At 30.9% G+C, this 14,719-nt stretch overlaps 1 protein-coding gene across 3 annotated transcripts in view; it reads left to right on the top strand.

Moving 5' to 3' along the window:
* The window catches only part of LOC101899172 (nuclear hormone receptor FTZ-F1), a 180,673-nt gene that overhangs the window by 106,741 nt on the left and 59,213 nt on the right, over window positions 1-14,719 (top strand). For 2 of the 3 annotated variants that reach the window (XM_059124017.1, XM_005180590.4), the window contains exon 4: window positions 1,230-1,784. In XM_059124017.1, coding sequence (XP_058980000.1) covers window positions 1,230-1,784 — 555 coding nt within the window. Of the gene's footprint in view, window positions 1-296; window positions 1,785-14,719 lie in introns of those variants that run through there. The other variant, XM_059124018.1, reaches the window with a different exon arrangement.

Here is a 14,719-nt window from a genome sequence, read left to right as displayed (position 1 = left end):
GAAATTTATTTTTTTGTTAAAACAAAAACACATCCTAAGCCTTAAAAATAAATAAAAACAAAAAAATATATAAGCCTTAACACTAAAAATAAAGAAAAGAAAAAGAAAAGCCAAAACAAAACAAAAGTGACCACCAAAATATCATTGAAAAATAAAAAATAAATATAACAAAAAAACACAAAAAAATTAATTTAAAAAATAAAATAAAAAATCTTGATGTAAAAAATTATTGAAATAATAATTTAAAAAAAAATTAATTATATTAAAATAATAATAAAAAAAAATTATTTTGAAAATTTCTTTGAAAAAAAAAAATAATTTCAAAGGAAAATAGTTCAGCAACCCAAATATTCTTGGAAAAGCCTTGCAATATCCGTTAAAATACAATAAAAGTGTAAAAATCGCAAAATTGTAAAAATAAAAATTTCCTCACAAAGTCATTGAGAATTATATGCCTTGAAATTGGGCTAAGTGCACTCGCGTAAAGCATACTGGCCTTGCAATAACAACAACAACAACACACACACACACAAAAATAACAACGTAAAATCAAAACAAACCAGGCAAGCAACTCTCACACTCTCAGTCGCTCTCTCTCTCTTTTTCTACGGCCACCGTTAATTGTTCTCTGTGCAACATCAAACCACATTTGTGTTCCAACTACCCCAACAAAAAAGGAAAAAAATCGTGAATTTCAAAAATAATTTCCAACCGCCCAGACCCTTAACTCCATTTATGTTTTGAAAAAATGTTATTGAAAATGGAACAACAACAAGCGACGGCGTCGTTTATATCGTCGCTCAATATGTCACCGTTTTCGTTGCAATTGGAACAGGAGCAACCCTCCAGTCCAGCGCTGGGAGCTGGCAATTCCAATTCAAATCAGCAGCTGCTCAATGCTGCGGCGGCCGCAGCGGCTGCAGCAGAGACGGAGCTAAATGCCGAGGACTACAACAGCTATACGTTGCATCTGACCGGCAACAACAACAACAACAGCCATCAGCAGCAGCAGCAGCAGCAACATAATCAAAATCAACAACACCACCAGCAGCAGCAACAACATCACTATCATCACCAACAGCAGCAGCAGCAACAACAACAGCACTACCAACAACAACCACCTCAACAACAGCAGCAACAGCAACAGCAACAACAAAATATTGCCAACAATCCCAACTTTCAATATTCCTATATCTACAACATCGACTCTCAATATATATTCCCCACAGGTTATCAGGACACCACCTCCTCGCATTCACAACAGAGCGCCAACGGTGGCGCTGGTGGCAATTCCCAAAATAATGCCGCCGCTGCGGGGGGCATGGCCCTCATCAACGGTGTCGTCACCCTAAATACCGCCCAAAATTCAGCCGTCAACAGCGGTGGCGGCAATGGTGGCTCCTCGGCCTCTTCAGCCTCAGGCACTTATATGTCCCTGCTGCCACCAGCCACCTCGTCCTCGGCTCCACATTTGGGTGTATCGCATATGGGTGGTGGTGGTGGCGGCGGTACCAGTGCCACCGCCAGCGGTTCCACGCCGGATGTCATAGATTTCAAACATCTGTTCGAGGAGTTGTGTCCTGTGTGCGGGGACAAGGTGAGCGGCTATCATTATGGCCTGCTCACCTGTGAGTCGTGCAAGGGTTTCTTTAAGCGCACCGTACAAAACAAAAAGGTCTATACGTGTGTGGCCGAACGCTCCTGTCACATCGACAAGACGCAGCGCAAACGGTGTCCGTACTGTCGTTTCCAGAAGTGTCTGGAGGTGGGAATGAAGCTGGAAGGTGAGTAAAAGAAACAGTTTTTTTTAAATTATTTTTTAATTTAAATGAAAAAATGGATAAAATGGATAAAGCGGATAATTTTATAATTTTTTGAAGACACGGATAATGGGGATAATTTTTTTTTTAAATTTTTGGAATTCATGGATAAAACGGATAATCAATTTTTATTCATTGTGGATAAAACGGATAATGGTGGATAACGCGGATAATGAAATTTTTTACTCATTTATTGCATTTCTGAAAACTTGGATGATGAGGATAATAAAATTTTTAAAATTTCGGATAAAGCGGATAAAACGGATAATGGTGGATAACGCGGATAATGAAATTGTTTACTCATTTATTACATTTCTAAGAAATTAGATGATGAGGATAATACAATTTTTATTTTTTTTTTGAAATTTTGGATAAAACGGATAAAGTGGATAACGCGGATAATGACATTTTTGCCTCATTTATTGCATCTCAGGAAACTTGGATGATGAGGATAATACAATTTTTACATTTTTTTTTTAAATTTCGGATAAAACGGATAAAGAGGATAACGCGGATAAAGCAATTTTAGCAATTTTTTTTTTCATTCTTGAACCTGAAATGAAAAGGCTTTTTTGTAGTCTTGGATAAAACGGATAAAGCATTTTTCTATAATTTTTTTTCATTTCTGGATAAAACGGATAAAATGGATAAAGCATTTTTTCTATATCCATGAAGAAAATATTGTTTATATGTTAATCGAGAAACATTTATTTTCTTCGGATAATGTAATTTTTGCATTTTTTTTTTTCATTTTTGGATAAAACGGATAATGCGGATAATCATTTTTTATTATTTTTCCGAACTAGGATAATGAGATAAATTCGATTTTTATAATAATATCTATAATTTGGATAACATTCAAGGTTCGGATAGTAATTTTTTCATAATTTTTTGCATTTATGGATAAAACGGATAATGGTGGATAACGCGGATAATGTCATTTTAACTCATTTATTGCATTTCTGGGAACTTAGATGATGAGGATAATACAATTTTTCAATTTTTTTGAAATTTTGGATAAAACGGATAATGGTGGATAACGCGGATAATGACATTTTTTGCTCAATTATTGCATTTCTGGAAACTTGGATGATGAGGATAATACAATTTTTACATTTTTTTGGAAATTTCGGATAAAACGGATAATGCGGATAATGTGGATAATGCGGATTATGCATTTTTTTTAACTCAATTATTGCATTTCTACAAATTTGGATGATGAGGATAATACAATTTTTACATTTTTTTTTTAATTTCGGATAAAGCGGATAAAACGGATAATGTGGATAACGCGGATAATGACATTTAATGAGTAAAAATATCATTATCCGCGTAATTACATTTCTGCAAACTTTGATGATGAGGATAATACAATTTTTTAATTTTTTTTTTTTTTGAAATTTTGGATAAGACGGATAATGCGGATAATATTTTTTATTATTTTTCCGAACTAGAATAATAAGTTAAATTCGATTTTTATAAAAAATTCTGCATTTTTGGATATCATTTAAGATTCGGATAAAGCAATTTTTATAATTTTTTACATTTATGGATAAAACGGATAAAGTGGATAACGCGGATAAAGACATTTTTTGCTCAATTATTGCATTTCTACAAATTTGGATGATGAGGATAATGCAATTTTTACATTTTTTTTTTAAATTTCGGATAAAACGGATGATGCGGATAATGTGGATAATGACATTTAATGAGTAAAAATATTATTATCCGCGTTATTGCATTTCAGGAAACTTGAATGATGAGGATAATACAATTTTTTAAATTTTTTCAAATTTTGGATAAAACGGATAATGCGGATAATAATTTTTTTAAAATTTCCGAACAAGGATAATGAGCTAAATTCGATTTTTATAAAAAATTCTGCAATTTTGGAAAACATTCAAGGTTCGGATAGTGATTTTTTCATAATTTTTTGCATTTATGGATAAAACGGATAAAGTGGATAATGAGGATAGAGCAATTTTAGCAATTTTTTTGCATTTATGGAATAGGAAAAGGCAATTTCTGTAGTCTTGGATAAAACGGATAAAGCATTTTTTATAAATTTTTTTTTTCATTTCTGGATAAAACGGATAAAATGGATAAAGCATTTTTGCCACTTCCATGAAGAAAATGTTGTTTATATGTTATCCGAGAAGCATTTATTTTCTTCGGATAACACGGATAATATAATTTTTCGCATTTTTTTCATTTTTGGATAAAACGGATAGGGCGGATAATATTTTTTATTATTTTTCCGTACTAGGATAATGAGCTAAATTCGATTATTTTAATAATTTCTGCAATTTTGGATAACATTCAAGATTCGGATAATGTATTTGTCATTGTTATTTGCATTTATGGATAAAACGGATAAAGTGGATAATGCGGATAAAACAATTTTAGCAATTTCTTGTATTTATGGAATAGGGAAAGGGAATTTCTGTAATCGCGGATAAAATGGATAAAGTTTTTTTTATCCTTTTTCACATTTTCTACATTTCTGGATAAAACGGATAATGCGGATAAAGCATTTTTGCCATTTCCATGAAGAAAATGTGGTTTATTTGTTAACCGAGAAGCATTTATTTTCTTCGGATAATACGGATAATGTAATTTTTCATATTTTTTTGCATTTCTGGATAAAACGGATAATGCGGATAATCATTTTTTTCCGAACTAGGATAATGAGCTAAATTCGATTTTTACGGATAAATAATTTCTGCAATTTTGGATATCATTTAAGATTCGGATAAAGCAATTTTTATAATTTTTTTACATTTATGGATAAAACGGATAAAGTGGATAACGCGGATAATATAATTTTCACATTTTTTTGAAATTTCGGATAAAACGGATAATGCGGATAATCATTTTTTTTTATTAATTTTTCAATTGAATTCGATTTTTATAAAAATTTCTGCAATTTTGGATAAACTGCATAAATCGGGTAATGATTTTTTTTTAATAATTTTTGCCTATATGGATAAAACGGATAAAGTGGATAACGCGGATAAAGCAATTTTTTGCATTTATGGAATAGGAAAAGGGAAATTCTTCAATCGTGGATAAAATGGATAAAGTTTTTTTTATCCTTTTTCACATTTTTTTCCATTTCTGGATAAAACGGATAATGCGGATAAAACATTTTTGCCATTTCCATGAAAAAATAGTGTCTACATGTTATCAGAATAGCATCTATATTGTTCGGATAAAACGGATAATGGAATTTTTCGCATTTTTTTTGCATTTCCGGATAAAATGGATAACGTGGATAATCCAAAATTATCAACATTTTCATCTACGCAACTTAGATAGTGAGGATAATGCAATTTCTGCAATTTTGGATAAAACGGATAATATGGTTTATACAATTTTTGCATTTCTGGATAAAGCGGATAAGTCATTTTTGCTATCCGTGTAACATAAACAGTGTTTATACGTTATCGGAATAACATTTTGAGCATTTGGATAACATGGATAAAGCGGATAATGCCTTTTTTGTTAATTTTTTGCATTTCTGGATAAAACGGATAATTCGGATAAAGCATTTTTGTTATCCGTATAACATAAATAGTGATTATACGTTTTCGGAATAAAATTTTAAGCCTAATTTTAACCTATTTATGTCACACGGATAACGCGGATAATGGGATTAGGCTTCTAGACTATTCAGATAACGTGGATAATGCCTCTACAATGTTCGGATAATGTGGATAGGTCTTCTACAGTCTTCGGATAATGTGGATAAATTATTTATAATGTTCGTATAAAGTGGATAACGATTCCAGAGTATCCGGATAATGTGAATAAAGCTTCTACAGTGTTCGGAAAATGTGGATAAACTATCCAGAGAATTCGGAGAATGTGAATAAAGCCTCTACATTGTTCGGATAAAGTGGATAAATATTCCAGAGTATTCGGATAATGTGGATGAAGCATCCAGAGAATTTCGATATTGTGGATAAAGCTTTTACAGTGTTCGGATAAGGTGGATAAAGATTCCAGAATATTCGGATAACATGGTCAATGGCTCTATACAGTGTTCGAATAATTTGAATAATGCTTTTGATGTATTCGGATAATGTAGATAATGCTTCTAGACTATTCGGATAATGCCTCTAGACTATTCGGATATCGATGATAATTCTTCCCCAGTATTCGGGTAAGGTTGATTGTTCTTTCAATGGGTTCGGATAATTAGGTTTTCTTAAAATTATTTGAATAACTCTTTCAGATAATGTCCTTTTTGGGAAAATTTTATGTATTGCCCAGTGTTATTTTCAGTTGGAGTTTCTTTTTCTTCAAAAATCCCCCTTCTCCAAGGCGAAATTCTCTTCCAAGGGAAATTTTTATTTCCAATTTTTTTTTTTTTTTTTTTGAAAACGGTTCCAAAAGTCATCGAGGATCTTCAGAAATCAATTTCAGAGATTTTTTGGAAAATTTCTCTTTTGGGAAATTTTTAGGGATTTTTTTTTTTTTTGACACTCAAAATTGATATTTTAAGGGAGGTCTGCTCACTTCTAGACCCCACAAAATTGAAGATGTCTCAATTTCAGAGATTTTTGGAAAATGTCCTTTGTCCAATGTTATTTTCAGTTGGAGTTTTTTTTTCTCAAAAATCCTCCGCTTCCAAGGGAAATTTTAAAAAATAAAAAAAATAATAATAAAAAAAATAAAAAAAAAAAAAATTTTAATTTCCCAAGAAAAAAAATTGAAGGCTGCACAAAATGGTTGTAAGGATCCTCAGAAATAAATTTCAAATTTACTTTTTGGGACATTTTTGTTAATCCCTAAAATTTGACATTTTTAAGAGAGGCTTGCTCACTTCTAGTCCCTCAAAATTGAAGATGTCTCAATTTCAGAGGTTTTTGGAAGGTTGCCCTTTTTGGGGAATTTTTGGGAAATTTTTGTTAACTTTTTAAATTGACATTTTAAGAGAGGCTTGCTCTTCTCTAGCCCCTGCCTCTCAAAATCGAAGTTGTCTTGTAAAAGTCTCAATCCCGACAGTTTTAAAAATAAATTTGATTTCCTACAGAAAACCCCATTTTAGCCTTGGCTGAATAAAAGATTTCCTCTGGAAAACCCTCATTTACCTCTGCTGAGTATAAATCTCCCGGTTTTTTAAGAAATTGAAAAAAAATCTATGACAAATAAAAAAAAAAGTTTTTTATTGATTTTTTCTGCGTACATCATTTGCGGGCTTCTAAGTCATGGTTCGCTTCAAGTTTTTTTTTTTATATTCTCATCATTATTTTGTTTTCCATATTGGGGCAGGGTCTTTTTGTTTTGCTTTTCATTTCTATGATGTTTTCTAGTTTTCGTTCATGCCTTCTCATTATCAAGTATCTGCTGGAATAGAACTGAGAAAATAAAAAATCAAAACAAAACAAAAAAACTTTGAAATCAACAAAAAAAAGGGGCCCAACAACAACAACAAATGCTAGCGCAAAGCTGTGCGGAAAAAAAATGTTGTTGAGGCTTCTGTTGTTACTGGCAACAACAACAACAACATCATCATTGAATTGAATGCCTGCCTACAAATATTTTTGCCTTTTGCGGACCCACCACAGCTGGTTCTGGTGGTCGTGTGTGTCGTAGTTTAGTAATATTACGTAGTTATGATGATGATAACGTAATGGGTATACGGTGGGGTGGGGACGATTGGGTGGCTGTTGTTGGAAAAAAGAGGAAATCAAAGGATTTTATGGGTTATCATGTTCCGATATGCCTCCAAACTACAGGGGAGAGATGCTGAAAGGCTTAAATGGGAAAAATCTGCAGAAAAAGGAAAATATTTAATTTTTCATGGAAACAAGAGAAGAAAATTGCCGCCAGAATAGGGAAAAGTGAGGTTAGAATTTTTTTTTTTTTGGAAAATTAAATTTCCTTTTTTGAAAATCGAATCCGCATTGAGAGCATTTTACATGTTTCCCCACAACAAAATAGGAACTTTATCCAACTTTCCAAAAACCTCTGAAATTGAGACATCTTCAATTTTGAGGAGCAAGTCTCTCTTAAAATGTCCATTTTGAGGGTTAACAAAAATTTCCAAAAAAGGAAATTTTCCAAAATTTTCCTGAAATTTATTTCTGAGGATTCTTACAACCATTTTGTGCCGTCTTTAAATTTTTTTTCTTGGGAAATTAAAATTTTTCTTCAAAGAAAAATTTTCCTTGGAAGAGTCCAACTGAAAATAACATTGGACAAAGGACATTTTCCAAAAATCTCTGAAATTGAGACATCTTCAATTTTGTGGGGGCAAGAAGTGAGCAGACCTCCCTTAAAATAACCATTTTGAGTGTCAAAAAAAAAAAAAAAATCCCTAACAATCTCAGAAATTGGTTTCCGAAAATCATCAAAGACATTTGGCACCGTTTTCAAAAAAAAAAAAAAAAAAAAAAAGGAAATAAAAATTTCCCTTGGAAGAGAATTTTGCCTTGGAGAAGGGGGATTTTTGAAAAAAAAAAGAAACTCCAACTGAAAATAAAACTGCGGAACAAAAAATAAAAATAATAATTTTTTTTTAGGAAATAAAAACTTTCCTTCGCAGAAAAAATTTCCTTAGAAGAGGGTGATTTTTGGAAAAAAAAAACTCCAACTGAAAATAACATTGGGCAACACATAAACATTTCCCAAAAGGAAATTTTCCAAAACCCCTCTGAAATTGAGACATCTTCAATTTGTGGGGGCTAGAAGTGAGCAGGCCTCGCTTAAAATGTCCATTTCAGTGTCAAAAAAAAATTCCCTAAAAATTTCCTAAAAAGGGAAAATTTTCAAAAATCTCTGAAAATAATTTCTGAAGATCCTCGCAGACCTTTGCAACCGTTTTCAAAAAAAAAAAAAAAAAAAAAAAAATAAAAAATTTGGAAATAAAAATTTTCCTTGGAAGAGAATTTTGCCTTGGAGAAGGGGGATTTTTGAAAAAAAAGAAACTCCAACTGAAAATAACATTGGGCAACACATAAAAATTTCCTAAAAATGACATTTTCCAAAAATCTCTGAAATTGAGACATCTTCAATTTTGTGAGCAGACCTTCCTTAAAATATCCATTTTGAGTGTCAACAAATAACATTGGGCAACACATAAAAATATCCCAAAAAGGAAATTTTCCAAAACCCTCTGAAATTGAGACATCTTCAATTCGTGGGGGCTAGAAGTGTGCAGGCCTCGCTTAAAATGTCCATTTCTAATGTCAAAAAAAATAAATCCCTAAAAATTTCCCAAAAGGGAAATTTCCCAAAAAATCTCTGAAAATAATATGTGGCGTCCTTTTCAAAAAAAAAAAAATTTTGGAAATAAAAATTTTCCTTCGAATAAAAATTTCCCTTGGAAGAGGGGAATTTTTGAGAAAAATAAACTCCAACTGAAAATAACACTGCGGAACACTAAAAAATAATTACTCGAAATATCCAGCAGATTTAGGCTGAGAGAAGAGCTAAAAACTAGAATTGTACCAATCTAGTTCGATCTACCATCGAATAAGTTGCTTACCCTGTCCCATGGACTCCGGTAGTTTTTGTATGAAAACTCGGCGTATGAGTGATATGTAATTTTTGAAATCACTTATACGTTGAGGAGCTGGTGTACTAGATTGACACAACTCTACTGCGAACAGAAGACACGTGTATTGGCGTTTTTAAAGTGTAAATGGCTATGTAACCAAAAATAGAGGGGGCAAGTTCCCCCCCTCTTCCATAACTTTGGAAATTCTTTAGTTTCAAGATTCCTTGGAATCCATGCATTTTAGGTATATAGTGTCTTCGGCAATATTGCAGATAACAATACAAGGATTATTTGTGTTGGGAATTTTAACCCTCAAGTCACCCACGAAAGGGGTCTTTTTGGTCCTTTTTTGAAAATATAACTAAAAACTACCTTTAAACGGGGTCATAGCCTAACAAAATATTCTACAAAATTATTTGTCATAGGATTCTACTATGGGTCCCAGAAGACGTGCAAAGTCTAAATCTTAGCCAAACATCAGCAATTCAATATGAAAAACTCATTTTAGGGTTAAAACCCATACTTTGCGTGAGTTTATGCTAAAATCTCCAATAAAGCGTGAAGCGTAGAAAGATGTGGTAAAAGACGGAAATATTCCTCATCAAATTTCACTATAAGTCACCGAAGAAAGGAAATCTCTATTTCCATTGGAAATAAAGAAAATATTTATTTAAATTAAAAAAAGAAAATATTTTCTATTTTTTTTTTATACATTTTTCTTCGGGACTTTTTCGGATTAAAATTTCTGGGAATCCATGCATCTTAGGTATATGGGGTCTTTGGCAATATTGCAGATAACAATACAAGAAATATTTGTGTTAGGAATTTTAACCTTCAAGCCAGTCAACAAAGGGGTCATTTTGGTCCATTTTTCAAAATATGACTAAAAACTCCCTTTAAACGGGGTCATAGCCTGACAAAATATTCTACAAAATTATTTGCAATTAAATTCTACTATGGGCCCTAGGAGACATCAAAAGTCTCAAAGACCAGGATTTCAAAAATATGAAAAACTCATTTTAGGGTTAAAACCCATACTTTGTGTAAATTTGTGCAAAAATCTCGAATAAAGCATGATTTTGGAGAGATGATGTCAAAGACAAAATTATTCTTCATCAGATTTCACTATGAGTCGCCAAAGAAAGGAAAACTGTATTTCCATTACATATTTAAAAAATAAAAGCCTCAATGTTCCAAAAAAAAATATTCTCTAATTTTTTGGATTAATTTTTCCCCGGACTTTTTTCAAGTTGATACCTGAAAGACACCTAAAATTGCATTTTAAGCGGAGGCTGTCAAAAAAGGAATAATTGTACACAAAATTTCATTACAAAAATGCCAATATTCGACTCTTCATTTTTTAACTCTATTTTCATAATTTGTAGGAAGTTCCCTGTAATTAATTGATTTTTCCCCTAATTTTTTTTTTTTTTTTTTTTTTTTGAAAATTTTCTGTCCCAATTTCAATTTCACTATTTTGTTTTAATATTCAGTTCAATTAAAAAAAATTAATTATTATTTTTTTTTAATTTGTTAATTTTTTTTCTGTTAATTTTGGCTACTTGGCGCTGAAAACGTCCAAAACACCGCTACACACCACCTCTTTTCTTAGCACTACTTCTATAATCTGCAGTATATTCCCTCTATTTATCGTTTTTTCTTCGTACTATATATATTTATTTGAAATTTTTCTGATTTGTTTTAATTTTCGATTTAATTATAAAAAAAAATAATTTTTAATTTTTTTTTAATTTTAAATTATTTTGTTTTAATTTATAATATTTTTTTTTAATTTTTATTTATTTTTGATTATTTTTTAATTTGTGTTATTTTGTATTTCCTCCTTCTTCTTTATTTATCGGATTTGCCCCGTCATATTTTTATTTGAAATTTTTCTGATTTGTTTTAACTTTCGATTCAATTATGAAATATATAATTTTTAATATTTTTTTTTTATTTATTATAATTTTTAATAACTTTTTTAATTTTTAATTATTTTTTTAATTTTTTTTATTTTTTGTAATTTTTAATTTATTAATTTTTATTTTTTTTTTTTTTTTTGAATTTTAATTATTTTTTAATTTGTCTTATTTTGTATTTTCTCCTTCTTCTTTATTTATCGGATTTGCCCATTCATATTTTTATTTAAAAATTTTCTGATTTGTTTTAATTTTCGATTCAATTATAAAAAGATAATTTTTAATTATTCTTTTTTTTATAATTTTTAATTATTTTTTTAATTTTTAATTGTTTATTTTTCATTTTTATAATTTTTTATTTTTTATATTTTTTATTATTTTGTTAATTATTAATTATTATTTTTTTTTTAATTTGTTTGTTTTGCCCCGTCATAGTTTTATTTGATTTTTCTCTGATTTGTTTTAATTTTCGATTCAATTATAAAAAAAATAATTTTTAATTATTATTTTAATAATTTTTTTATTTTTTAAATTTTTTAATTATTTTTTTTTAAATTGTAATATTTTTTTAATTTTTTTTTTTGGTAATTCTGATTTATTTTTTTTAATTTTAATTTTTATTATTAATTTTTTTATTTATTTTTTAATTTTTAATTATTTTTTTTAATTTTTATATTTTTTAAATTTTGATTTATATCTTTAAATTTTTATTATCATTATTATTTTAATTATTAATTAATATTTTTTAATTTGTTTTATTTTGTATTTCCTTCTTCTTCTTCTTACATAAATCCACATTTCGATACGGATGGTGGTGAAAGCTTTTAATTTGAAATTTGTTTTGCGTTAGCTTTGTTTTTTTTTTTTTTTTTTTTGTTTTCATAAAAAATTTTAATTATAAATATTTTATCACAGCTTGGTTTTGGTCCATGACCACAGAAAAAAAAAACATAAGTTTTAAATAAAAATCCATTTTTTATCCATCCCTCCATTTATCCATCCATCCAACTCCACAGTACAAAGCCTTAAAATTTCTAGCTAACGCCAAGCGAAACAATATTGTAAATGCGATAAAAAAGGTGTTTATTTGAAAATATTTTAATGCGAAACTTTTATCAATTTTCGTTTGGCCAGAAATAGCTACGTGAATGACGACGACGACGTTGAAAAGAAAAAAAAAATCAAAATCAAAAAAAGAAAAAATGAAACCATGAAAAAGCACAAAATAAAACGACAACGACGGCGGCGACCTATCCCAAGACCCAAAATAATTTTACTTTTATTTACATTTTTGTTGGTGCTGTTGAGGTTTGCTTTAATTTTTTTCTTCGACTCGATTCGATTATATTTTATTCACATTTTGTTGTCTCCCTTCTTTCACCCTCCCTGCCTCCCATCCTGCCATGACGACGAAAAAATTATTTTTTTTTTTCTTTCGGTGAATGTATGTCAATGTGTTTTGGGGTTTCCAATACACGCATTCACACACACAGTACATATAACCTCTCCAAATAAAAAAAAACCAACTCTCCTCTCTCTTGGCCCCTCTCCATCTCTCTCTCTCTCTGACTACCACTCAACCTATTCAAATCTTTTATTTTGTTTTGCCTTTTGTGCTCTACTTAATCATGCAACAACAACAGTCACACACAGCAACAACTCGGTTATTCAGTATCTGTGTGACACACAAACACACATTGGACTGTGGGGCACACAGACACGGACGCACACACACACACACACACTTAAGGCGAACCTCATTATACATTCTTTTCGCATTTTTAGTTTTAATTTTTTTTTTCGTTCGTTGTTTTATTTTTATTAGCGGCATTTCGTCATGTCAATATCATTGGGGTATTATGAAAATAATAATAGCAACAACAACAACAACATCACCATAGTTATGATGGCCTCTGAACCATTCAAACACACAGCCGCTCTCCTACAAATTTGATTTTGGGGGGTTTGCTCGCACTTCCCTTTTTCGTAGATAGTCAGTTAGAGTCAGTCATTCAATTACTCACTACACTCTCGTTTTCATTATTTCCCAATAGCTAACAAAAATAACAACAACAACATTAACAACAAACAACACCGGCCGCCTACCAAAATATCAACGACAACAGACGAGTACCTTGTCGTCGTCGTCGTCGATGTCGTTGTTGTGTCCCCCTTACATTGAATTTCAAAGACCTGTTTCTTGTGGTAGTGGTGTTGTTGTTGCTGGCACGTCTCTCCTCATGAGTGTGTGTGTCGCTGTTTGCTCAGCCAAAAACCAAAAGTGTTGTGTTGTAATGTCACCAGAGCTGGCATTGTGCAATAATTACATTGTGTTGCAACCTTTACACACATTTTTATTTATTTTTTTTGATAATTTTGTATTTTTTTAATGATTTTTTTTTTTGTTGATTGTCTGATTTAGGCCTATGGCAAAGGAGATGGGGTGGGGGGATTTCGTGATGAAATCGTTTGAAATGTTTGGTTTATTTTTGGGGTGAAATTTAAATTTAAAAAAAAAAAATATATCAAAAAAAAAAAAAATAAATAAATAAATAAAATAGATAAAATAAAATACGATAGGGAATTTCCTAAATATGTTTTTTATTGTTATTGTTTGAAATTTGAAGAGAATCGAGTGCTTATTTAGAATTTTATGAGAGTTAAAATTGGTAAAAAAATTTGACTCATTTGTGGGGGAGGTACCAGAAGGAGTGGACCGATATGACCCATCTTCACACCAGAGCTTGTATTAGTAGAAATATTGGAAAGGGTGGAATTTGGAAAGAATAGGATACTTAGTTCGCATTTTATGCACGTTTTGGTAATTCAAAAATTTTGCCCCCTTTGTGGGGGATGTACCAGAAGGAGTGGTCCGATCTAGCCCATCTTTATACTCCATTTTGTTTGGATAAAAATATAAGGATGTGTGAAATATGAAAAGAATCTAATCCGTTTTTTGCATTTTATTAACATTTTGGTTATTCAAAATTTTGACCCCTTTGTGGGGGAAGTATACGAAGGGGTGGGCCGATATCTACCATCTTCACAAAAGATCTTGAGTTAAAAAAAATATTGCGATGTACCGACTTTGAACGGAATCGGATACTTATTTCGCATTTTATGAGCATTTTAGTTATTCAAAATTTCGAACCATTTGTGGGGGAGGTACCAGAAGGTGTGGACCGATATGTATCATCTTCAGACCAGATTTTGTCTTGGAAGAAATATGTTGATGTGCGAAATTAAAAGAGAATCAAATGCTCATTTCGGATTTTATGAGCATTTTGATTATTTCAAATTTTGACCCCATTTGTGGGGGAGGTACCAGAAGGAGTGGTCCGATATATTCCATCTTCACACCAGATCTTGTTTGGATAGAAATATTGGGATGTGTGAAATTTAAAGAGAGTCGGAGGCTTATTTCGTATTTTATGACAAATATAATTATTCAAAATGTTGGCCCCTTTGTGGGA

Source organism: Musca domestica, unplaced genomic scaffold (assembly GCF_030504385.1).
Source record: "Musca domestica strain aabys unplaced genomic scaffold, Musca_domestica.polishedcontigs.V.1.1 27, whole genome shotgun sequence".
Lineage (NCBI taxonomy): Eukaryota > Metazoa > Arthropoda > Insecta > Diptera > Muscidae > Musca > Musca domestica.
This window is presented reverse-complemented; position numbering and strand designations above follow the sequence as displayed.